This window comes from Bombyx mandarina, chromosome 07, assembly GCF_030267445.1.
Source record: "Bombyx mandarina strain Sakado chromosome 07, ASM3026744v2".
In the NCBI taxonomy this organism is placed as follows: Eukaryota; Metazoa; Arthropoda; class Insecta; order Lepidoptera; family Bombycidae; genus Bombyx; species Bombyx mandarina.
The window spans coordinates 10986988-11003185 of record NC_143214.1 but is presented as its reverse complement, the minus strand read 5'-3'; the positions used below and the strand labels follow the sequence as shown (position 1 = coordinate 11003185).

The 16198-nt window shown below is 35.6% G+C and overlaps 4 protein-coding genes across 6 annotated transcripts in view; 3 read left to right on the top strand and 1 right to left on the bottom strand.

Moving 5' to 3' along the window:
* Positions 1-7447, top strand: part of LOC114248308 (uncharacterized) — a 73618-nt gene extending 66171 nt beyond the window's left edge. For both annotated transcript variants that reach the window (XM_028181516.2, XM_028181515.2), the window contains one exon: positions 66-7447. The gene's annotated coding sequence lies outside the window, so the exon portion shown is untranslated. The remainder of the gene's footprint in view (positions 1-65) is intronic.
* Positions 7448-9173: 1726 nt separating this feature from the next.
* LOC114248289 (uncharacterized) lies at positions 9174-11417 on the top strand. The gene has a single exon (XM_028181490.2). The coding sequence runs from the start codon at positions 9781-9783 to the stop codon at positions 11308-11310; it is 1530 nt and encodes a 509-aa protein (XP_028037291.2). The 5' UTR covers positions 9174-9780; the 3' UTR covers positions 11311-11417.
* A 77-nt stretch (positions 11418-11494) lies between these two features.
* LOC114248309 (uncharacterized) overlaps positions 11495-16198 on the bottom strand; it is a 48935-nt gene continuing 44231 nt past the window's right edge. The window contains exons 1-2 of one of the 2 annotated variants that reach the window (XM_028181517.2): positions 13056-13078; positions 11495-12561 (exon numbers count right to left, since the gene is read on the bottom strand). In XM_028181517.2, the coding sequence (XP_028037318.2) occupies positions 11643-12561; positions 13056-13063 (927 nt within the window). In that variant the 5' untranslated portion in view covers positions 13064-13078 and the 3' untranslated portion in view covers positions 11495-11642. Of the gene's footprint in view, positions 12945-13055; positions 13079-16198 lie in introns of those variants that run through there. The other variant, XM_089728769.1, reaches the window with a different exon arrangement.
* On the top strand, positions 13823-15593 carry LOC149502686 (uncharacterized). The gene has a single exon (XM_089728765.1). It carries the CDS (start codon positions 14190-14192, stop codon positions 15366-15368), a length of 1179 nt encoding a protein of 392 aa, XP_089584891.1. The 5' UTR covers positions 13823-14189; the 3' UTR covers positions 15369-15593.

Sequence of the window (16198 nt, the reverse complement as noted above, 5' to 3'; positions counted from 1 at the left end):
TCATGACTAGATCCTCTGTATAGAATGTATTGCATTTGTAAAGGTAATATTTTGTATTATTTCAGATTCACAAAATGCAGTTGTTTCACATGGACTATAATAACAAAAGGAGGTTGATGGAGGAACTTCATATATTTTAAAACGAGCTCTCAAAATAGTTAATTATTTACATATAATAATATAGATAATGTTATAGAATGTTATAGAGTATTTTTATAACGCGTAAAAATGTTTTATCGACAACGTTCAAGAGGTTTTCACGTCCCTAAGACTTTTTAATGTTAAGTTTTTAGTTTTTAAATGTACGTACGTGTTTTTACTTTTTAGTGACGTTATCAATATATTATTGTGAAGGACGAGTGCTTCCTGTTGATATATCGATAATTTTACGGTCTACAATCCAAATCGTTTCTGAAGAACGTGTGTTTTAGTAAATGAATCGATCGAGATATAGTTCGTCTTTTTCTTTTCTTTTTTACGTATGGCAATTGTCTGTATTCTGTGACTCCATTGTTACCAATGTCGATTTTACAAAAATCTGAAAATATTAACTATAATACCCACATATTGTTATATGAAAAATTTAATGAAGCGAAATGAGGTGATGTCGATTACTTTGAGAATTTAATCGATTTAGATGAACTTAATTGAAGCGAGATTAGATGAAATAAAGTCTCAGTAAAATTATAGCTATTTACTGAGACTATTTCGGTAGAGTTTTTGTGAGCATCCGAGAAGCTACATATGACGGCTTTGTTTTTTTTTCATATTTGGGCACCTGTTAAACAATCGGTAAACCATCGCCATGCAAACCGAACCTAAAGAAACACTAAAATAAAATAATTAAGAACTTCTGTGTTCGGGTTTTCTCGCTAATAAGGCTCCAAATATTATTATCGATTTACGTATTTTCGATCGTATCGATCATCCTTGTGTAGCTTGTTAAGTATAGTTCGGAAAATGATGGCTTATATGCTTCGTCGGCTGTCTCGCGTATCAAGCTATACTTGACGAACTATATGACGTTTCAAAGTATCAAAACTTTTGTTTCAGTTGACTTTTGGAAATACATCAACAGCGATCCTGTCATCAAACATTCTTAGCTACTACTTAATTCTTAGTTACAATCTGTGACTTAGTTCATTCACGAAGCCCGCTATAGAAAACAGAGTATTATATACACTTGACATTGGCAAAATCTAAAAGGAAACGCCATTAACCCAAGAGATAGATAGGTGGACTTTTGGAACGAAAGTAAATTGTATAAAAGTAAATATATTGTGTAAAATAATACGTTGCAGGGCGCGCATGCGTAGGCGAAAGGGAGGGGAGGGGGGAGTATAACGCAAAAATTACTGCATTCAGTTTTTAAAAGCCAATATTTACTAATACTACAATACCAATCGCTATATAAGAACAAGTGAGACAGCTCAAAAGAGACATCTTTTTTCGCTGTTTATATTGTCTCAAATATAGGAGCACATTTTTTTAAGTGAAACTTCTAATGCGACTTCTAACTAGGTTGCGTTAAACGTTCAACGCTCCTGGGGAGGGGGAATAGAAAGAGATAGAGAGAGAGTGAATGCGTGGCACTCGAATGCACGCGCGTAGTATACCTGTTACAGCGCGAGCGTTAGCAACGAGTAGCGGCCAATATTTTAATGAAGTATTTAATTTAAAAAATATATATAAATATTGAAGATGTCGCATCTCTTATACACAACATTTCCTATTACAAAAGCAATCTGATTTAAAGATGAAAAATGAAGAAAACCACTAATACTGCATATCGAAAAAGAAGTTTCACTTCATTCACATGCATCAAGCTACACGCGCACCGTTTTTATTTTAATTTCCCTACGGATTTTTTATTTTTGCTTGTCGTAAATTTGCTATATATTTTGCGATATATGCGATACAGTGTAATGCCGTGCACTGCAAACACAAATTATATATGATTGCGTATGACAGATAGATGACTTGCAATTATGATTCCTATTTCTAGTAGGATAGAGCTGAGAAAGTTTTATCGACTTTTTTGTCTTGTACACCCATGCGTATTTCGTGCCTTTAATGTCTAGTCTAAACGTATTTTTATGTGTTTTTTTTAGGGCAATGAAAACCTCGTGTACGTCGGTTAAGTTTAATCTAAGGGAAATAGTGATGGGAAAATGTATCGATAGATTTTAAATTACAGTACGGTCGTGTGCGTTCGTTCTTCTAAATAACATTAATAAATATTTTTCTATCTCGATACTTGGTTCTTTGTAATTCGTATTCTCTCTTACATATTTCTTATGCAGTGCTGTGTATTATGAGGGTTCCATCGCATTTTCCTTAGATCCGACTGTGGATTAGGTTCGGAGATCAGTGAAGATGTTAATATAATTATTATCGTTAAGGATTACGTAGTTTAAATAAAAAGGCTAATGTCAATGTTTTACATTACAAAATGAACTGTCCTCGTAAACAGTTAAAATCGATAATGACGATTAAAATCGATAACGCCCAATCGATTATTCGTACAAACAACAATGAACTTTAATACGAGTGTAGTAAAGTTGAGTTAAAAAAACTATAGTGCTTCCATTGCATTGTTAAACGGAGTAAAGTTTGTTGTTGCATGAATTTCCTCATGTTTCTCTTGAAATATTCTACAACCGTAAATTGGTCACAAAACGAACTATAGTTAAATATCAGTAGGGGCGATGAGTACTGCCGCGATGACATCAGTGTGCATAATGCGAGTTTTTTAACGTTGTCGATAGCGTAAATGCTAACTGAAATTTGTATGCAATTAAAATATCACCTTCAGTAATATCACCTTCACACTACACCTACCAAGCTTCATCTCTGCACTCCCCTAAGGTAGACTGTTAGAGAATGCCTATGGCATTAAGTCCGCCTTTATACTTTATAGTATAAGAAGTTATAAATAAATAAATAAATAAATAAATAAAACAGTGCCCCTAGCGACAAACTTAAGCAAACGTTTCAACTCCATACAAATATAAGTTAACTTTTACGCTAAGAACGTTAAAAAACTCGCACTAAGCACACAGATAATACATTTGCCGATTCTATGCGCGAGCAATGAAATAACAAAAAAATATAAGTGATGCACGGGGTCAATGACCTATCGCGTCGCGTCGCCAACCAAACTACCTTCAATACAGTGTAGTGCGAAGCTTATGCCCGTATCTTTAGACGTTTCGTAAAATAGTCCTCCACTCTTAACTCATCCGATGATGCTCGAGAATTCCCTCCAAACTTACTCGAGTTTGGTATTTTTAGTCGACCATTACAATATTCCTCAACTGTCCTCGAGTGAGGTAATAATGATGAAAATTTGATCAAGCTAGCATCAAACCCATAGAGTTCTGTAGTCTATGGTCATTGTTTAATGTCAAACTCAAGCTGCCGCTGTCTGTTTGACACTAGATGAACTTGTTTGATGTTTTTGTTGCTGTGTTATTCGTAAATATGTGTGCGTGCGGTAAATCTGAAAGTGTATTATTTATTTTCTAACCTATTATTATTTTAGATTTCGGATCCGGCTTTGTATTTTTATTCGCCGCTTTTGTGTGATTTTGGTTGCATCTTGTTGTTGAAGTGCTTTTCCACAACTACCAGTTTATTATTATATAAATAAATCTTATAATCGCATTGACTTTATTTATCAGGTAGTAAGCAAAATATGTCTCATAGGTAGGTAAATAAAATAAAGAGTTTCAAATGTCTAACCTCGAACTATTTACTTTATTAATAAATATTATCAAACTTAAATTATCAAAATACGCGGGAATCATGCACAGATCCAAGCCATTGCACAACAATATCATATATTTCCATTTGCGGTCCACATACTATTTGGACATTGATAGAAAACCAGCCTTGAGGAACGTTCCAGGTACGTCGCGACGTACCTTGACTTGACAGTTCGCTTACTTCACTCCGGTTAGGAAAATTTTCCAAGGACGTTTGAGTGGAGTTTATTTTTACGACTAAGCATACCAAAACGAGCGTTGGAGGTTGAGTCGAGTCCAGTTAAGCTCGTGTAAACGACTAAAGATACGGGTGTTAGTGTCGGAAGAGACTAATTAAATAAATATTAATTTATATTTAAAATTTAGATCTATTGTACGGTAGGCAGCGGCTTGGCTCTGCCCCTGGCATTGCTGAAGCCCATGGGCGACGGTAACCACTCACCATCAGGTGGGCCGTATGCTCGTCTGCCTACAAGGGCAATAAAAAAAATTAGTAAATATTCTGCTCTTTTATTTTGTTATTGATATATTTGCAAAGAAAAACATGACTATTTAAAAAAAAGTACTAAAAAGGTACTAAAAAAAAACACATCAGTGTTGACAAACAGATAAGATAATAGAACTCAAATATTTTGTCTGTGCTTATTTATATATAACAGATATTCAGTTCTTTTATTTTTGTGCTGAAAATTAACCACAATTGTTATAGTTTAGTTACTCCGAAGCGATGATAATAATATAATATTCTATTTGGTCAAATCAATATTGTTTTTTAGTTTTAGCTTCAAGGCAGGCTAGGCTTCGTCTACACTGTTTTTTTTTTTCAAGATAATTTATATGAATAGGTGTGTTAGTTTCTTAATCGAATGGGATCAAACCAAGTCAATTACATAGAATTTTTCCCTTAAAATCAGCCTCATAGATAACTAACGAGAATCAAATGCGTTTTGACATGTTTGATTTGATTACTAAAAAAGCTCAGTTGAAATAATAAGTATAGTATATTATATAGGTTTTATATATTTAATATAGTATATTATATATTTTCTGTCGGCAAACTAAAATCAGAAAAACATATTATAATAATCGAATATTTGATAATTATCTATACATATAAATAAAATTGGAGTGTCTGTTTGTAATATTGAAATGACCGCTTTTTACTACATGCATATGAAGATATATACGGTACATACACCAAAATGTCTGGCTAATCTCTGGAACGGCTGGACCGATTTTGACAAGACTCAATGCTAGGTAGCTGATGATATAAGGAGTAAATTAAGCAATTTTTTTAGACTAGCTTCGCCCCGCGCTGTCACCCGCGGTACAACAATAACCGCGGGTAACATCGCGGGACTCTGTTATTAATAATAAAATTTAATGTTTCCGAAGCGAAGCGAGGGCGGGTCGCTAGTCTTCAATATAAAAATAAGGAAAAGCCATTTCGGTTTGCAGTTTTGTTAAGCTAGAGGAAATATGTGAAATTTGATCGAAAACACAAGACTAGATATTCCGCAAGTCGCCGTAGGAAATGTATGTTCACGTATGTTCACGTGAGCTCACGGCTGGTTGCGAAAAAAATTCAGAATGTTCACTGTAAACTATATCATCATATTTGCGTTTCGGTCGTTTATTTAGCGAACCATCGAACCATCGATATTTCCTGAGAGAAATGTAACCTAAAGCTGGGTACTCACCTAGCTGTGTAGCACGTAACGTAACAGATACTGTATCAACCTGCAAGTGGGTACGGCTGGTCCACGGTCCACAGCGTATCTAGCTACGAGTTGCCACGAGCACACTGCGAGCCGCCTTTGTGTTCGCAGTGATACCGCCACTCAGCGGGTCACTGCGAACTTGCTGCGCTCCTTCCGCGAGCGGCTTGCAGCGGCCTCGTGCCTACGTACTCACTGGATACTGTATCTGTTACGTTACGTGCTACACGGCTAGGTGAGTACCCAGCTTAATGTAACCTAATACTAAACGGAAAAGAGCTTGATTTTGCATTTTCATATGTGTTTTAATATATCCTACATAATATCTATATACTATCGTTGTGTGATTGAGAACACAAGATCAGGTATTGGCCTAAATTAATAATTCACAATCTGTCAGATAATCAATATGAATATTGACGCTGAGACCACTAGTAATTTGTTAAATAAACGCTCAGAAATGTATACAATCTTTAAGGTCCTTTAAACTTTCGATCAATACGTTCGCCTATATTTCCCAAGTCATAAGGTTCAAAATTGCGAAACTTAGATGTTTAACCACTCGCAAGGCAGCCGTGGATTCGGGCCCCAATCGTGTTAAATAATTTAACGAATTAGCGTATTATATAAATAAGTGATGTAGTTTTTATTTCAATATCGACTTCGCCAATCACGATTATCGATTCTATTTGAATATCGATAATATAGGGTTTAAGTTTAAATGAATTATACTTAGACATTTTAAACTGTGTGCATTATACCATTTCGTTTTTATTAGAATTAAAATATTTTTTTGCAATTCTCTTGGATTGCCACACGCTTGTAAATTTTTAGGGTAATTTCTATTATATCGATAATAGTGATTCGAATCGATATAATACGTATCGATACTCGGTGACTGGATTGTCTAAAATCGATTTATGATTATTTTTTTTGTTAAAAAAATATGTCGACAATTTTTAGATAATTGTTACCGATGTTTGCGACCAAAGATCTGATTTTGTGGTACCGAAATGTTAAAGTAATAATACGAAATATTCGCTAAAAATCGTCACACAGAACTCTTTGCACTCGACATAATTTGAATATTAGTGTTTATTTAAGAAATACAATTAAGAATGTTTTGCGTGATAAGTGAAAGAATTTAAGCTGCAAACGACTAAGCAATACAAGAATAAATATAACAGCATAATATCAAGCGATTATCGATAAAAATAAAATCGATTTTGTTGTTTCGAATGACACAGCTATAGAACTATTGACCATATTTATGCATGTTACGATTTTAAGATAAATATTTTTAAATGTTGAACAATACCGTCCATAATACGCAATAAGTTTTCACATAATAAATGTTTTGCACACACACACACACACACATATTTACAATTATTTTTATTTTTTATATCTTTACGCGGCACGGGGTAACTTGTAGAAGTTCTATAAGTAACAGAAATCGACTTTAATAATTACTTCAACGCCCCACGTAGGACACCGGTGACCTACATAACAGTCAAAGGGTTAAATTACAATAATTTTATTTTCGTGAGATCAGCACACAAGGTAAAAGCCATCGAGATAAATAAATAGTATTTTAAATGATGTAAATGTGTTTTGTTTTTTTAAACCAATGTGACATCGACATTCATTTTACTGCCCGAAGTTCCGTGTCTTTTCGGGAAAATAAAAAAATCTAACTTGTAATAATGGAAATTAAATATATTCCTATCAACGAGTAATTAATGAACAAATAGTGATTAAAACTTTTCCCGGAAAAGTGCGATGTAAAAAATGGAAATATATTTTGTGGATACAGATATATTATAAATAGTATAATAATATTATCGTTCGATTACCCGGAAGCTTCATCGACAATTGTACAAAATTTATCGAAAACATTATTTTTGTAAAGAAAACGAAAGTTGAATATGTAAATGAATAAAGTTTATTCTCATTGACTGATTGTGCTGTTTTATTTTCGTTTTAATCGATTATTATCCATTTTACTGGTGGTAGGATCTGTTGAGTCCGCACGGGTGGGTACCACCACCCTGCCGATTTTTACTGTGAAGCAGTAATGCGTTTCGATTTGAAGGGTGAGGTAGCCGTTGTACTGTTAAAAGTGAGATCTTACAACTCGTGTTTCAAGGTGGGTGGCGGCATTTGCGTTGTGGATGTCTATGGGCTCCGGTAACCACTTAACACCAGGTGGGCTGTGAGCTCGTCCACCCATTTAAGCAATAAAAAAAATGTTATGTTAACTCTCGGCAAAATTAACATCCTAGTCTCAATCATGTTATAACGACGACTTTACCCTGTTGTTGTCATCGCTAATATCATATTTATGGCACATACCTTATCCAAGCAACGGGGTAAGGCTAAGCCACCTTCGCTCGGAAAATGTCGCATCGGATCCCCCAGATCCACTTTCGGTTCTCAGGTTGAGTCCGTGAACTCGTAAGTTTCCTTGCCCTTTTTTTTATTGCATTGATGGGTGGACAACCTCACAGCCCACCTGGTGTTAAATGGTCACCGGAGGCCATAGACGTCTACAACGTAAATGCCGCCACCCACCTTGAGATATGAGTTCTAAGGTCGAGTTCCAACGGCGGCCCCACCCTTCAAACCGAAACGCATTACTGCTTCACGGCAGAAATAGGCGGCAAATAGGGTGGCGGTACCTACCCGCGCGGACTCACAAGATATCCTACTATTAGTAATTACCCAAATTATAATTTTGCCGGTTTGATTTTTATTACACGATGTTATTCCTTCACCGTGGAAGTCAATCGTGAACATTTTGTTAAGTACGTATTTCATTAGAAAAATTGGTACCCGAATGCGGGATTCCAACACCGGTGCATCGCTAGATACGAATGCACCGGACGTCTTATCCTTTAGGCCACGACGACTTCTATATACTTCTATACTTTTACTCATTCATCTTCTACTTACTCATAGGCACTCACGTCGAATCAATTTCAATTAAGTCTTCACGCATTACGTCGTCTGAATTTATTTTTTAATTTATTTTATTGGTTGAGCTACTATAATTGGCTCGAGTGAAATAGACATTAATGGAATTAATGGTCGTTTGTTGAAAAAAAAAAAAAAAAATTATACGAGCTACGAATACTTCCGGTCAGCAATTGTTTCTGTCTAACATTTACCTCTTCGGACGAAATCAGAAGAAGGGCCCGTTGTAAACAATTGATAATGACAAATCTGGAACCAGCGTCCCAGCCGCCATGACTAACCGAAGGTCGGAGTTCCCAAATTGTTTTCAATTATGAGGCTGTGACGAACAACTTGAGTTTATATCTGAATATTTAAGTATAAAACTGTAAGTACATACTTTCTAATGCGTATATTCTAATGTTTCGTTGGTCCTTTGTAATTCGTATTACGGACTTTTGCGAAATATAAGAAATACAAAAGTGGGCATCAAAAACTGCTGTTTGTTATATCTAAAGTAGTACCTAAATATTTGTTATATTACCCAAGCTTACTCTACCCGTAATAGACTATTAGTTCTGGACCATTAAACTCCTTTACAACTTTGAGAGTTTATAACGAACATTCAGCTTTATGCTTTTTCAACCGTATAGTGAATTGCAAAATCGATTGAGCTCGATTGCAAAATCCGAATCATCACGTCGGGTTCACAAGTTTAAGGGCTTAACGACAAAGGGAAGTTCTTCCACCGAACGGGTGATATTGCTCGATAGACCGATGGTCCGAGTGTTGTTGTTGTTATATACGCAAGTTTATCTTGAAAATGTAAGCGAGATTTAGGCATCTGTCAAATATCTTGTGTTGTATGATAGCTACCGCCACACAACCTATAGAATTACCACCAGAAGCATGCATGACTACATAGTGTTTTTAGTTTATAGTGTTATGTCGTATATAATTTACTTAATTTGAATAATATCCAATCTCAGTTGACAACGTATCAGATTTTTTAAATCTTAATGGCATAGGTGACACGGTTAGTGTATAGGTTGCAACGATATCTCCACTGCTTTGTTTTTTTTTTTATCTTACTAAATCGTCTTGTGCTAATAGTATATCGACAAATACGTTAGCTCCAAACAAATTTACCGTATCGGGCAATGATCGACTTACGATTTTAAATAAGGATGTTTCCCAATCGTAGTCCGACCCGCAACGTTCCATTGTCACGTAAAACAATGTATTACGAACTCGCAGGAAACAATAAACAATTAATATAAACACATTTAGAAACGCCCACTTCCAGTCATCGTAGTCTCTAACTCGGTAAAACACGTGAAATGAGTCTTATAGTAATATTAGTGTGTCTATCTAGAGTGGCAGCGGAACTGCATTCACTGCAGCATCATATGTACGTGTCCAGGAAATCAAGATCCAACTCGTCACCCGTACAGTCCGGATACATGTACAGTCAAGTGGATAATTATCCTGGAACTCTCTCCTCTTTCGGGATTGGTTATGGAGGTGCTACACATAATGAGCCCGCTGTGAATGATCATAAAACTGATGGTAAAATTTATCCTCCCGAATACAATTACTATGATTCAAACGGTGATGTGAAACCGGTGATCGAAGTGACCGAACCGCCCGTTTCAAAATACGCAGCTGATTATGAAATTGCGAAAGCAGAAGCTAAATACAATAACAAGTTTTTACCATCGAAAATCGAAACTGATGCCATGTACGAAAGATTAAAATCGATGATGTATTATCACCCGCCTGAAGGCTATAAAGAAATGAACACAGGATACTCAAGCCATGACTATAACTATGACGATGACGATGTTAGAACGAGTTCCAGAAGCTCGTATGATACTTGGCCCTATTATTACCACAGTCCACATGAGTATGAACACATGAAAATCGAAGCTGAAATAGACAAGGCAAAGGATAAACGGTACGCTGTTGTGCCCATAATTCCTGTACATGAAAACGTGGATGATGTGCCGCAATCTTATACTTCCATAACTACACCGAATTATTATTCTGAAATTACAACAGAAAACCCAATGAGTGGTCACAAACCTTTCTTCTCCTTCGTTTTAAATGACTATTTTGATAAAAATAGTGCGGGTGATGCTTTTGTATTTAAAGGAGTAGATTGGGGTAGTGAAATTGACCATGAATCACCTTACAACGACAATTATGCATATGCGAAAAGAAACAGAAGACTGGACGGTTCGACTATTAATGATGGAACTCTGGATTCTATTTTGGGGAGGGATAACGAGAAAACTGTTAAATCTAAGAATTCACACGGAGAATCAGTGACAGAGATTAGTCACGAGAAAAATAATGAATTTGATAAATATGGAAAGGGTAATCATGAGGGGAATGATTTTAAAACTGGTTATGAACACAGCGGCAATGGTTACAGAGGTTTTAAAGATTTCATTGACTCATTCTCGAATAAATTCGGCACTGAAGATCACAAAAAAGACTCGAAATATATTTTAAAGAGGAATGAAGATAAAGGTCAAAAGAAAAAAGGTTTCCGGAAAGTTTATCATAAAGACGAATATCAAGAAGAAGATGAATTTTTTGATAACAGCAATAACAGTCTGAAATCTGAACAAAAGGGTGCTTCTAAAGCACATATCGGAGGATCGGAAGCATTGTTGCGATCCCAAGTCCTTGGGGTGGCCGGTAATGAGGCCAACGCGTTTGCAAAAACAGGTAATACCGAAAAGAAAGCCTATGAAGATAGCCATCGCGGTCATGACAATATTAAAGGTTTAGACAGTAATTATAAAACATACAAAGACTTGGTGAAAAGTACAGACATCAGTAAATTGTCAACGTATCATTAGATTAGTGGCATACTAACATTCGCATTAATTTAAATATTTTGTCAATGCAATCTTACTGTTTTGTTTTTATTAAGGTTATTGTTAAATAATTAAGTTTTCTATTCAAATAAAAACCAACTGAAAGTGAAGGATTATTTTTATTGTGAAAAATTGTACTAACAGTTTTTCTTTGTCCAATATTTGCTATCTCAAAGCACCATCCCATTCTTAATCACTAAAGGCATTAAAATAAAAAACAAGATTTTTACAAAATAGCCCACACTGATATTTGAGGACCATAAATATTTTATTGTATAATTATTCCATTGACTGAGATAACAATCTCAGATTAATTAAGGAAATGTTGGAAATATACTTAAAGTCTTAGACATAACTGTCGCTGTCGGTGATTTCTCCGATAGCTTATCGACATATTTGTGTATCTTCCATGGTGACCTAACATCTCTGTTCGACATACCACGTTCGGGTTCACCACTTTCGTAATTCTCATCAACTATCTCATCCGTATATTTCTTTACCTCTTTACGATTCACATCATCATCATCATCATAATATTCATCAAATTTAATTTTATTTTCTTTACTGTGTTTAAAAGTTACGTGCCTTTGTTTCTTATTTGAAGAGACAGCATTTATAGGTGGTAATATTTTACTTTTAACTTTAATTTCAGAAGCTTCCTTTTGTGGTTTACCTTCAGTTGAATCTGTTTGTACATGATGATGTTCTAAATCCTTGTTTTTCGTTCTTGGCTGAAGCGGCTTTCCGCTTCCTATGAATTCGTCATGGTTCACATCAAAGTCATAATCGTCGAGATTGAAATCTTCATCTTCGTGTTCATTCGAGTCTATAAATGTATTTGAAGTTTTGTCCATATTCATTTGAAAGTCATCTTCGTCGTCCAATTCGTCAAATTTCGGTATCGGTCTCTGAATTAATACTTTCGTTTTTTCTGTACTATTATTTAGACTATTTTTTGTTGTGGTCACATTACTAATAGATCCTCTTGTAAGTCGAGTCTGTTGAACTGGTACTGGTATGATCATCGGATTATATTTGTAATAGTACCTCATTTTCAGCCCATTTGATTGGGTTAACTGATCGATTTGTTCGTTTTCCTCTTTAGAAAACTCCGCTAACGCGTCTTCCTCGAATACGTCTCTCGTGTGTCTTACTACAGGTGCGCCGAATATTTTTGTTTCCGTAGTTGCTTTCGAATTTTTCTCAATTAATCTTTCCTCTGTCGCTTTGATCCTTAATAATGAAACAAATAGTAAATATATTAACTTCATTGTTCCTACTTCACTTCAAAAAGTTCAATACGCGACTAGATAATTTGTATTGTCTCATCGTAGAATGTAAACTAATAATAATTTATGAATATTAAATTACGTCGCGAACAATGAATGTGGGCTGATCTCTTTAAATATTATGATTGCAAGATCGTTGTATTGCTTGCTATATTAACAGAGACCCGTTGCCTTATTGTCGAACCTCTGTGTAATTGAACGAATGTAACTTTTATAATACAATATTCATTTTTTTTTTAATACTTAGATGGGTGGACGAGCTCACGGCCCACCTGATATTAAGTGGTTACCGGAGCCCATAGACATCTACAACGTAAATGCCGCCACCTACCTTGAGATATGAGTTCTAAGGTCTCAGTATAGTACAACGGCCGCCGCCCTTCAAGCCGAAACGCATTACTGATTCACGGCAGAAACAGGCAGGGCGGTGGTACCTACCCGTGCATACTCACAAGACGTCCTACCACCAGTAAAGTTGTGATATTTCTTTCTTCTCTTCTTCACCATTTGTTTTCATTCGTCTTTTTTCATTACATTCCCATTTGTTTGTTATTCAACTGATTTACTAATGTTATGAGATTATATTTATATGCAAAATTAGAAAAAAAATGTAGCAAATATTTATGACGAAAAAACTTTCGTTATTGAAAACGTCTAAAAAGTAATGTAATCGTTTTTATAAGGCGTGTGATATTTTTTTTTATTTTTTATTTTTATTTTTTTATAGCAAAATGGACTAAGTGGTAACGAGTGGTAGACCGCGTTCCCCCGACCGCTCTGGGGGAAGGTGTAACGCGGCGCCATCAAAGCGGGCTCTCGGCCCGCTGAACGAGGGAACCGGTGGTCGTGTCGCTGGCGGCCGCCGGTCCGGCGTCCGTGGGACGGTGGGATGGATGTAATGTGCTCTGCGTCAACCCTGTCCCGCCGTTTCAATAGCCCCGACTGGGCTCCGGCCCGGTCCGAGGTAGGGCGCCGGTTGTGAGCGGCAGGAGTTTTTAGTGAGGTTCAACTCCCACATACCCCACCTGCCGCGCGGGTGGGGATCCGGCGATTTCCTCCTGTGGAAAAAAAAATAAAAAAAGTGGTAACGAGTAGATTGTTGGTGAATAAATACCATGTGACTCGTTTACTGTTTGCGCCTAATTTATAATATAAAAACGATTTTATACTTGCATTTGCTTTAAAAACATCGAATTTGTTTAAATACTGTTTTAATTAAAACAATAATATTCCAGTGTTATGAGTATCAAAATATACTAGACAAGAATAATCCAGCTCCAAATACCAAAAATTTTAACCGCGAATCAAACTCGAACCACGCAGCTTAATAGAGTCACGAGCTATAACAATGTGATAAAACCACTTTATATTTTGTACTTGTTTGATTACACAGACTCCATTCAAACAAGAATCTGCTTTTATTTATCTAGACTTAAAAAAAACATTAATTTAATCAGTTAAATATCACAGAACTCAATTACCTGTATGTTTTTATAATTACTCTTGTGTGTCTCGCAAGAAAATAACAATTGCTTATTTATTTACATAACGAAAACGGATCAAACGTCAAGAATGTATTTAAGAACCGTGTATCGGATTACTTTTGTCAATGTGCCGTCGTCAGCCAGAATGAAATTCCTTTTCGAGTTGTTCAGTGCCTTTCTATATTTTAATTCAGTTTCGCCGGTGCTGATGTACTATATTTATGACGGTACTCCTAGTTCCGGGTATCTGGCTTTGAGGAGTAATGGCTTTCCAAAAATCGGACTGAGCGGTATACACGTGAAGCAATACACAAGAGCTGGTCGTTTGAAGCACAGTCGAAATGATCGTATCGTTGATTCTCATTTTAAAATCAGAAAGACCTCCCCTAACTTCATGGCCCCTGTCATGTTCAGTAATAACGCTTACGATACTATATCAAGAACTAATCGGCGAGAAGAACCAATTGCTTCTAAAGACGTGAGGAGACCCAAGGAAAACGAAGAGTTTAAAATGGCTAGTAAAATTAATCAGGAACATGGCAGACAATCTGCTGATGAAGACAATAGGGTTGCAAATACTAAAGAAGCGAAAAAACTAGAGGAAAATGGAAATAAAGACAATCGACGTTACGATGAAAAGAAAAAGAAGGTTTTCAGTAGCGACGGTAAACCAAGCTCTGTAGATGTGAACGTGCACAAAACACAAGTTGGTGCAGAGCCTCAACGAGTCAAATTGAATAATCGGCCCGTTTCTAAGTTTTCTGCAAACAAACCTGTCGATTTACAGAACAGAAAGATCCCGATAATTGCCGAGAACTATCAACAGAATCAATATAAAACAAAATCCGAAATGATGTCGAGCGCATCTAATGATTATTCGTTTAAAGTTGGGAAAGGCAGAACTAGAGATGATAAAAAAAGAAATACTAAGATCGAAGGATTAGAACCTAAAAACTCAGTCTCTGAAGATAGTAAGTTAATTGACAAAGTTGAACAAATATCCAAACAAAGTCACGCAAATAAAGGTGACGCAAATTTAAAAACACCCTACGCTGTCTTCTATCGTATGAGCTCTGAGCCTTTGGATCAACAAGGAGAATACATGTCTGCTAAAACTGGTCCGGGAAATCAGGAATTTAATCTCAACAACAAAAGAAAAAGATTTCTGAATGAATTGGACCACGGTATTGAATCAAAAAAGCTTCAATCAAAAATGTCTATAGCAACTTTCAAACTGAACAGTTTCTCTAATTTCAGAACCGCATGAAGAAAACTAATGAAATAATGGTATAAGTAATCATAAAATTTATTGAAACTATAATAAAATTATGTCTTCGATTTGTCCCAATGAACAATTTTGTAATACTAAAAGCCTTGACGCCGTTCAATAAATTACATTAATACAAATTTTATAATACTTTTATTGATTTGTCTTTTTTTTTGTTTTAAATTAATTTAATTTAAGCCGTATCGCACCGAAACTGACTTACAGTCGCTTACTGAAAATCGATTACATTTTAATAGAACCGAAAACGTGCAAAAACTGCTCAACTAGAAAAAGTGTTAAATGCAATTTGAAAAAAATTGGTCTTTAGCATCGGAATCAATTGAAATTAACTGAAAAAGTTTCATTTATGCCCGCTTTATGTATTTTATTTAAATAACCATGCTCGTTGCTTAGAGCATAGATACCCATCATGCAAATGGACGCAGCTTCTAAACTTGGCATGGCGCGGGTATCTTGTGATTAGATTTAGCCTCCTCCCCAAAAATACAAGAGCACTAGATACGGCAACGCTTATGATAGTCCCAAAAATTCACATAATCTAACATTTCCTATTAACAGCTTACTTCATCTATACTAATATATAAATCTACAGTGGTTTTTACGGATGTTCCATTATAACTACTGAACCATGCATCCGATTGACTTGAAATTTGGTATCCATGTAGAAAATAGATTTACTTAATGGATAGGCTAATATTTATATGAGTGTTGGACTCCCTAATAAAATAATGACAATAAATAATAATGCTAATTTTAAATGCGCAGCGAAGCGGGCGAGTACGGCTAGTCGTTTATATGTATGTAAAGAA

Coding starts and splice junctions, on each gene's coding strand:
- LOC114248289 (XM_028181490.2), top strand. CDS start 9,781: ATGAGTCTTATAGTAATATTAGTGTGTCTATCTAGAGTGGCAGCGGAA.
- LOC149502686 (XM_089728765.1), top strand. CDS start 14,190: ATGTATTTAAGAACCGTGTATCGGATTACTTTTGTCAATGTGCCGTCG.